Source organism: Triticum aestivum, chromosome 1A, assembly GCF_018294505.1.
Source record: "Triticum aestivum cultivar Chinese Spring chromosome 1A, IWGSC CS RefSeq v2.1, whole genome shotgun sequence".
In the NCBI taxonomy this organism is placed as follows: Eukaryota; Viridiplantae; Streptophyta; class Magnoliopsida; order Poales; family Poaceae; genus Triticum; species Triticum aestivum.
The window spans coordinates 82,017,983-82,027,595 of record NC_057794.1 but is presented as its reverse complement, the minus strand read 5'-3'; the positions used below and the strand labels follow the sequence as shown (position 1 = coordinate 82,027,595).

General features: G+C 44.5%; 1 protein-coding gene across 1 annotated transcript; it reads left to right on the top strand.

Moving 5' to 3' along the window:
- Nucleotides 1-521: 521 nt before the first annotated feature.
- Nucleotides 522-6,470, top strand: LOC123191196 (cullin-1). Its single transcript, XM_044603992.1, has 18 exons — nucleotides 522-819; nucleotides 941-1,040; nucleotides 2,096-2,281; nucleotides 2,373-2,420; nucleotides 2,506-2,709; nucleotides 2,806-2,883; nucleotides 3,068-3,157; nucleotides 3,240-3,320; nucleotides 3,410-3,472; nucleotides 3,825-3,860; nucleotides 3,932-4,018; nucleotides 4,107-4,256; nucleotides 4,333-4,388; nucleotides 4,504-4,786; nucleotides 4,910-5,053; nucleotides 5,156-5,374; nucleotides 5,458-5,625; nucleotides 6,119-6,470. Exons 1-18 carry the CDS (start codon nucleotides 674-676, stop codon nucleotides 6,218-6,220), a joined length of 2,241 nt encoding a protein of 746 aa, XP_044459927.1. The 5' UTR covers nucleotides 522-673; the 3' UTR covers nucleotides 6,221-6,470.
- Nucleotides 6,471-9,613: the final 3,143 nt, after the last annotated feature.

Here is a 9,613-nt window from a genome sequence, read left to right as displayed (position 1 = left end):
AAATATGGGAATAGCACATGATGATTGAGATGCCACGCACTGCAAATTTGTTTTGATTTGAAGATATAGTTGTTTGGTGGTGTCTCTTTTGAATGGTGTACATTAAGTACAACAACAATTTTTGGGATAGAGAGAGAGATGTAGTCAGTTTATAAATAAATAAATTGAATAAGGTTTGATCGAGATTTGAGTTTAAAGATTCACATCCGCTAATATTTCCATAATAAACCCTCAGAAACAAGGTATTTCCATAATAAAAAACACAATGGAGGTAGATTATGGTTCTGAGCATGTCCCACCGGCCAGTCAGACGTGAGCTAATCTGAGAAGCATGTGTTCAACTCAACGCAGTCGCAATCATGTGCCGAACCGACCTACACGCGTGGCTAGATAACAGGGGCGACACGATCCCCTCGCACACGCCTCATCCCAGCCGTCATCCGCCGATCGGACGGCCCGCACGGCCCGCGGGAGCGGAAGCGAACCTTCCTCCAATCAGAACGTCTTTGGTTGCGACGGGATTCCCCTCCTCATAAGCCGTCCGCCCCGTCTCTCACCCCCCAATCTCTCTCCCCCCCAAACCCCACGCGGCGACGGGCGCAACAGAACCCAGCCTCCTCCTCTAGGGTTTGCGGCCGCCGTCGGGGGCGGAAAACCGGCGGCTACGGCGGCGATGGCGGGCCACGGGCAGGACCGCAAGACGATCGATCTGGAGGATGGGTGGGCGTTCATGCAGCGGGGCATCACCAAGCTCATCAACATCCTCGAGGGCAAGCCCGAGCCGCAGTTCAGCTCCGAGGACTACATGATGCTCTACACGTAAGTCGCCTCCGCCCTCGCCTCCCTCCGGCCGTGCCTGGGCAAGGCCCGATTCGATCTGATCCGGTGCTGATCTAGGGTTTCCCCGGCCCCTTGCTTGTCTCTGTCCTTTGTCGCGCAGGACGATATACAACATGTGCACGCAGAAGCCCCCGCACGACTACTCGCAGCAGCTCTATGACAAGTACCGCGAGGCCTTCGAGGAGTACATCCGGGCCACGGTGAGCTGATTCTCCTGCTCCCGCTTATGCTTACATGCCGTGTCGTGTGTTCAGATTGTTCCCTGTTTCGTGTGTGTGTGCCTGTGCTGTTGGTTCCCCGGTCCAATGAATAAGACGAATCTGATTGTGTTTTGGTTTCGAACATGCGCCACCCATGGATTTGCACGCGTGTTTTTTTTGGGTTGAGGTGTAGTGGGAGGGTGTTGTCTTACTGGCTGCAAATACTAGTAGTATTTACTAACACACATGATAAGATACTGTTAAAATATTTTGTGCTTGCAACAAACCTTCCTATTAGAATTCCAGTATCCCAATCAAACAGCCTTTCACATAAATGCATCAGTGAGTTTGCTTTTACTTTACAATGTGTATTTAGGTCAGTTTATTTGTGCTCCATCTTTCTGGGGCCAAAGCTGCTATACAAACAAATGTCATCACTGAGCTGGAAAAGTGAACCTGCATTTTAGAACTGTTCTCAGTGTTTTCTGTGGTTATTCTTGAGATGAAGAGTACTTTTACCATGTTTGCACTGTATATCTGGTTAAAAATTATTGCTCCTCTAATCCGATGAAACATTTGTCTAGCTATCTTGTCTATCACTAAGATTGTCTTGTCAAATAACTCATTCTGTTAGGGTCACCATTCTGGGCTGGTTATATGAACGTTGAGTCCATTTATTTCTAGTAAATTGTTATCCTGTAGAGACTCTTTTGTGTGACTGAATGATTTTATTCCGCTGAATTTAGATGTACTGTTAATAGTATTTCCTTGTATTATTTTTTGGATATTTAATGTCATTGTCATTGAGTGTATATTTTCTCCACCATAGTCTAGTTATTTAACCTTTTATCTTTCTTTGTCTAATTGGATATCCCTCCTAGTAATCCCTTTTGTAATATGTGATGTGACGGGACAAAGGGGAACTAGGAATCGTGTGATAGTTATGTTCTGAATTTGTGACGTGAGTCACACAACACACATCTTACAGTTTGTTCTGTAATCATCCTCTGGTTTATTTGTTTGCTCACCTTTTACTTATACTCAAATTACTGTAGGTCTTGCCATCATTAAAAGAGAAGCATGATGAGTTTATGCTCAGAGAGCTGGTACAAAGGTGGTCAAACCATAAAGTTATGGTTAGGTGGCTTTCACGCTTTTTCCATTATCTTGACCGGTACTTCATCACACGGAGGTCGCTTACTGCACTTAGAGATGTTGGGCTTATTTGCTTCCGAGACCTGGTAAATTGTCATTTTGTAGTTCCTGTTCTTGATATATGCATATTTTTAGTGTTTCCTTTTTCTGTTCTAATCAGTCAACTCATGGTAACAGATATTTCAAGAGATCAAAGGGAAGGTAAAAGATGCGGTGATAGCTCTGGTGAGTCTTTGCATCTCTCTATGAACTTATATCCAATGATTTGTGTACATATATAACTGAGTGTGGCAGCACCTTCCTTAAACAGATCGATCAAGAGCGTGAAGGTGAACAGATTGACAGGGCCTTGCTGAAGAACGTCTTGGATATTTTCGTTGAAATTGGGTTAGGTAATATGGATTGTTACGAGAATGACTTCGAAGATTTCTTGCTCAAGGATACTACAGATTACTACTCTGTCAAAGCTCAAAGCTGGATTGTCGAGGATTCTTGTCCTGATTACATGATAAAGGTACCATTGATACAAGGCCTTTGTGACTGCCTACATATTTACCATTGCCTGGTATTTTTGTTCTATGTAATGGATTGCTGATGCCTCTTTCATTAGGCTGAAGAATGCCTGAAAAGAGAGAAGGAGCGAGTTGGTCACTACTTGCATATTAATAGTGAGCCGAAGTTGCTGGAGGTATGTTGAAAGTTTGTGAACCTGTTTGAAACTCTCTTGACTGTTTTTTGTTGTAATGATTGTATTTTGGATATGCATTCACAATTTAGTAACCAGAATATTTTGATGATCAATCTTTGAGGAATGATATAAAATAATTCAGTCTGATATATATGTATTTAATTTGTGTTTCCTAATTTTACAGAAAGTGCAAAATGAATTGCTTGCCAGTTATGCAACACAACTTTTGGAGAAGGAGCATTCTGGATGTTTTGCATTGCTTCGGGATGACAAGGTTTGATTAGAAGGAGGCACATTTCTTAACAGTGTATGCTATTCATCAACAGATTTGGCCACTCATTCATCGTTTCCTACAGGTTGAGGATCTTTCAAGGATGTATAGACTCTTCTCGAAAATCACCCGTGGTCTGGAACCTATTTCTAACATGTTTAAAACGGTATTGTCTATAGTCCTCAATTCTCTTGGCTCTCCTTTCTACTCCTCGCAGTTTGTCCTAAATTGTTATTTAACTGTACATCTTTGCAGCATGTTACGAATGAGGGTACAGCTTTGGTCAAGCAAGCAGAAGATTCTGCTAATAACAAGAAGGTGCAGCCTTTAACTTCAGCCATCACATCATTTGTGCACTTGTTTGTGGTTCAATTTGATTAGACAGTTGAATTAGCGTAGTATTCCCTCCGTCACATATCATATGGTTCAAGAAGACACTTATTTTGGGACGGAGGGAGTATCATTCAAGTGTCAATGACGCCATTCCACATTAATATTCTTTTGATTAGACAGTTGAATTAGCCTAGTATTCCCTCCGTCTCATATCATATGGTTCAAGAAGACACTTATTTTGGGACGGAGGGAGTATCATTCAATCGTCAATGACGCAATTCCACATTAATATTCTTTTTTTCCATGAATACACATTCTGAAATTATTGTTTGTACAGCCAGAGAAGAAGGAGATGGTTGGCATGCAGGAACAGGTGTGTAACTTTATTTTATACTACACTTATAATTAACATATGTTACCTAATGCTTGTTATTTGCCTTTCAGGTTTTTGTCTGGAAAATCATTGAGCTGCATGACAAGTATGTAGCATATGTGACAGATTGTTTTCAGGGCCATACACTCTTTCACAAGGTCTGCTGGTAGATACATTTGTATTCCATGTTGCTTTCATCATAAATTGAAATGGCTGCCTTATTCTCAAATTTCTACTTGTGTCCAGGCACTTAAAGAAGCCTTTGAGGTCTTCTGCAATAAGGGTGTGTCTGGCAGTTCCAGTGCTGAATTACTTGCCACCTTCTGTGACAACATTTTGAAGAAAGGCTGCAGTGAGAAGCTCAGTGATGAGGCCATTGAGGATGCCCTTGAGAAGGTACAACATCCTTCACATTTGCTGATGTCATAAATTTAGAGTAAGGAACTCAAGTTTGTCAGTGAATGACTTTCAGGTGGTGCGGTTGCTCGCGTACATTAGTGATAAGGATCTCTTTGCCGAGTTCTACAGGTAACTACTTGTTAACCTTGCTTGGGATTTTTTGCCTATTTAACCTCCACATCTGAATAGTTGGTCATCATTTGGAGCTTTGTATTTATGTTGAAATGCTCAATCAATTTTACAGGAAGAAACTTGCAAGGAGATTGCTTTTTGACAAGAGTGCCAATGATGAACATGAAAGAAGCATCCTGACAAAGCTCAAGCAGCAGTGTGGCGGGCAGTTTACTTCAAAAATGGAAGGCATGGTTACTGACCTTACTGTTGCAAGAGATCATCAAACTAAGTTTGAAGAGTTTGTAGCTGATCATCCGGAGTCGAATCCTGGGGTAGACTTGGCTGTTACTGTCTTGACAACTGGATTCTGGCCAACCTACAAAACTTTTGACATAAATCTTCCCTCTGAGATGGTAAAATAACCTTTTCTTGTGAAATAAGGAGCATGAGTTTTGATTTAAGTATTTATTTTTTTTGTGTTTTTTGAAATGGAAATTTATCTACACTTCTCAATTTCACTTCTCAATTTTTATCAGGTGAAATGTGTAGAGGTTTTTAAGGAGTTCTACGCAACAAGAACAAAGCACAGGAAGCTTACCTGGATATACTCCTTGGGAACCTGCAATATCAGTGCAAAATTTGATGCTAAAACTATAGAGCTCATTGTTACAACATATCAGGTAACTTAGATTAATCTGTATACATTCACTTTGACAAATGTGTACTTGTAAGCTGTAATCTGTCATCTGTGATTTATTTGGACATGCTTATTGTTTTGGCAGGCTGCGTTGCTGTTGTTATTCAATGGATCTACTAAGCTTAGTTACTCTGAGATTGTAACACAGCTGAATCTGTCAGATGATGATGTTGTCCGTTTGCTCCATTCTCTCTCTTGCGCGAAATACAAGATTCTTAGCAAAGAACCAGCTGGTAGAACTATTTCGCCTAATGATTCTTTTGAGTTCAATTCAAAATTTACTGACAGGATGAGAAGGATCAAGGTATTTTCTGGTTTTCTCTTCTTTGGTTTGTATAGGCTATATCTATGTGATGCTTTCTGATTGCATATTCGCATAACTTGCAGATACCCCTACCTCCTGTTGATGAGAAGAAAAAGGTTGTTGAGGACGTTGACAAGGACCGGAGGTATGCAATTGATGCATCAATTGTGCGTATCATGAAGAGTCGCAAAGTTATGGCCCATACACAGCTAGTTGCGGAGTGTGTGGAGCAGCTCAGCCGCATGTTCAAGGTACTGTTCTTCGCTACATATTTGGCCATTGGGAATTTGGCATATCTTGCTACTATGCGCATTTAACATCATTGATTTTAATTTACATAACTTGCTACTATCAAACATTACCAAATCCATTGGCACAGCACACACTAACATTATCATTTTTGTTGCACTTGCCTTTTGTTCTGGCTTAATATTTCCTATTCTTTTTTTGAACACAATGTGGCTGAAGCCTGATGTTTGCACTGAAGTTGCTAATGCCATGTTTTGGGGTAGTTGTAGGCAAATGACTTAGCTAGCTGTTTATGCTTTGTGTTTATATTTGTTTTGACACATGGGTTGGTTTAGTAACTAACAGATGTTTAGCTTGAATTCAAAAGACATAGCTAGCTGTTTATGCTTGTCTACACTGTTCATATTTGTTTTGACACATGGGTTGGTTTAGCAACTGACACATTTTTTTGCTTGAATTCTGTTCTGTAACCTGAATTTTTTCTGCCTTCCGCAGCCTGACTTCAAAGCAATCAAGAAGAGGATTGAAGATCTCATCACGAGGGATTACCTGGAGCGGGACAAGGACAACGCCAACACATACAGATATCTGGCTTGATTAGTATTGGTGGTAGGTTGCAAGCTTGCTGATGGTGGCAGCTGCCGTGTCGCGTTCATGATACGCTCCAACGACTTGCTGCGTTGTTGCAGCTTATTTTGGGGATTTCGGTTGCTATCTTCCCGGGCTGGTCTAATTTTGTACATGGGTCGTCAGAAACACAGTAGGCAACTCTGAATTAGAGGAGGCACCTCGGTACCGCTGAATTATCCTTCTCTTGCAGTGCTTTTTAAATATTTATTTCTGCCAACTTATCTGTTCGAAAGTGGGAGCTGCCTACTGTAGTAGGAATCTACTCCCTCTGTTCCTAAATACAAGTCTTTTTAGAGATTCCACTACAAACTACATACAGATGTATATGGACATATTTTAGAGTGTAGATTTCTGTGACGCCCCCGATTCAATCGTACACTAATCATACACGCAAACGTGTACGATCAAGATCAGGGACTCACGTGAAGATATCACAACACAACTCTACAAATAAAATAAGTCATACAAGCATTATAATACAAGCCAGGGCCTCGAGGGCTCGAATACAAGTGCTCGATCATAGACGAGTCAGCGGAAGCAACAATATCTGAGTACAGACATAAGTTAAACAAGTTTGCCTTAAGAAGGCTAGCACAAACTGGGATACAGATCGAAAGAGGCGTAGGCCTCCTGCCTGGGATCTTTCTAACAACTTCTGGTCGTCGTCAGCGGGCTGCACGTAGTAGTAGGCACCTCCAGTGTAGTAGGGGTCGTCGTCGACGGTGGCGTCTGGCTCCTGGACTCCAGCATCTGGTTGCGACAACCAGAAAGAAAGGAAAGGGGAAAAAGGGGGGAGAAAGCAACCGCGAGTACTCATCCAAAGTACTCGCAAGCAAGGAGCTACACTACATATGCATGGGTATATGTGTAAAGGGCCATATCAGTGGACTGAACTGCAGAATGCCAGAATAAGAGGGGGATAGCTAATCCTGTCGAAGACTACGCTTCTGGTCACCTTCGTCTTGCAGCATGTAGAATAAATTAGATTGAAGTCCTCCAAGTAGCATCTCCAAGTAACATCTCCAAATAGCATCTCATAGCATAATCCTACCCGGCGATCCCCTCCTCATATCCCTGAGGTAGAGCGACCACCGGTTGTATCTGGCACTTGGAAGGGTGTGTTTTATTAAGTATCCGGTTCTAGTTGTCATAAGGTCAAGGTACAACTCCAAGTCGTCCTGTTACCGAAGATCACGGCTATTCGAATAGATTAACTTCCCTGCAGGGGTGCACCACATAACCCAACACGCTTGATCCCATTTGGCCGGACACACTTTCCTGGGTCATGCCCGGCCGCGGAAGATCAACACGTCGCAGCCCCACCTAGGCACAACAGAGAGGCCAGCACGCCGGTCTAAACCTAAGCGCACAGGGGTCTGGGCCCATCGCCCATAGCACACCTGCACGTTGCGTACGCGACCGAAAACAGACCTAGCCTAGTGGCGTTCCAGTCCAATTCGGCGCGCGCCGCTCCGTCGCTGACGTCTGAAGTGCTTCGGCTGATACCACGACGTCGGGATACCCATAACTACTCCCACGTAGATGGTTAGTGCGTATAGGCTCGTAGCCAGACTCAGATCAAATACCAAGATCTCGTTAAGCGTGTTAAGTATCCGCGAATGCCGAACAAGGCCAGGCCCACCTGTCTCCTAGGTGGTCTCAACCTGCCCTGCCGCTCCGCCACAAAGTAACAGTCGAGGGCCGTCGGGAACCCAGGCCCACCTCTACCGGGATGGAGCCACCTGTCCTTTCAGCCCCCAACTCCGAACAGTATCACAGGTAATGTAACAGTGTAAAGTATATAGTATATACCCGTGATCACCTCCCGAAGTGATCACAGCCCAGTAGTATAGCATGGCAGACGGACAAGAGTGTAGGGCCACTGATGGAACTCTAGCATCCTATACTAAGCAGTAGGATAGCAGGTAAAGGTAACAACAGTAATAGCAAGGACAGGCTATGCAGCAGTATAGGATTAACTGAAAGCAGTAACATACTACACTACTCTAATGCAAGCAGTATAGAGAAGAGTAGGCGATATCTGGTGATCAAAGGGGGGGCTTGCCTGGTTGCTCTGGCAAGAAGGAGGGGTCGTCAACTCCGTAGTCGAACTGGGCAGCAGCAGCGTCGGTCTCGTAGTCTACGGGAGAGAAGAGGGGGAAGAAACAATGAATACAATGCAAACAAATGCATAACGATGCATGACATGACAAGTAACGATGCTAGGTGCGCCCAATCGCGGTAGTAGGTGATACCGACGAAGGGGGGAAACATCCGGGAAAGTATTCCCGGTGTTTCGCGTTTTCGGACAGATGAACCGAAGGGGAAAAGTTGCGAGTTCGATAGGTTAGGGGTGTGTGGCGGACGAACGGACTGCATATCCGAAATCATCTCGTCGTTCTGAGCAACTTTCATGTTGAAAATATTTTAATCCGAGTTACGGATTAAAAGATATGATTTTCTAAAGATTTTATTAATTTCTGGAATTTATTTAATTATTTAATTAATTCGGAAAATGGATTTATGACGTCAGCATGATGTCATGCTGACGTCAGCAGTCAACAGGGTTGACTTGGTCAACCTGACATGTGGGTCCCGTGGGACCCACCTGTCATACTCTATTTAGGTAACTAGGGTTTAGGCTAAACTAATTACTGTTTAGTTAGACTAACAGGTTAATTAGATTAATTAAGTAGGATTAATTAACTTAATTAATTTAATTAATTAATTTAATTATTATTATTATTATTATTTTTTAATTCTTTTTTTTACAAAACGTTCTGGGGCTGGGGCCCCCATGTCAGTGGCCCCAGGGGGCCATAGCGGGTGTGGGCTAACGGGTTAACGGGAGAGCCCGGATGGGCAACCGAGCGGGCGTTGTGGTCAGCGAGAGAAGGGGCGGGCGCGCGGCGCAACGCCGGCGAACGCATAGGCGGGGCTGTGGTGTGAGGGTCGGGCGCGGTGAACGGGACAGCACGGGAGCCGGGTTGGCACGGCGCAGCGGCTCCGACGAGCGGTGGCGAGAGGACGAGGTCCAACAGAGCAACAGCAGAAGCAGTTGCAGCAGCTAGGAGCAGGGGGGCACGGCGGGGCGCAGTGACCGCGGGCGTGGCCGGACCCCATCGAGGGCGCGGTGGCCGCGATGATAGAGAGGAAAGGGGGGCGAGGAAGTAGGGAAGGCGAAGGCCGGGGGCCTCACCAACGTTGCAGGGAAGAGGCAGCGAGGCCTGGGGTAGACCGTCGACGAGAAGATGAGGAGGTCCGGTGGGAAGGTCCGGCGACGGCGAGGCCTTCAGGCAGCGAGGGAGGAGCTTCTGCGCGGCGGTGGCGCGAGGACGCCGATAGGCGGGGGATCCCCCG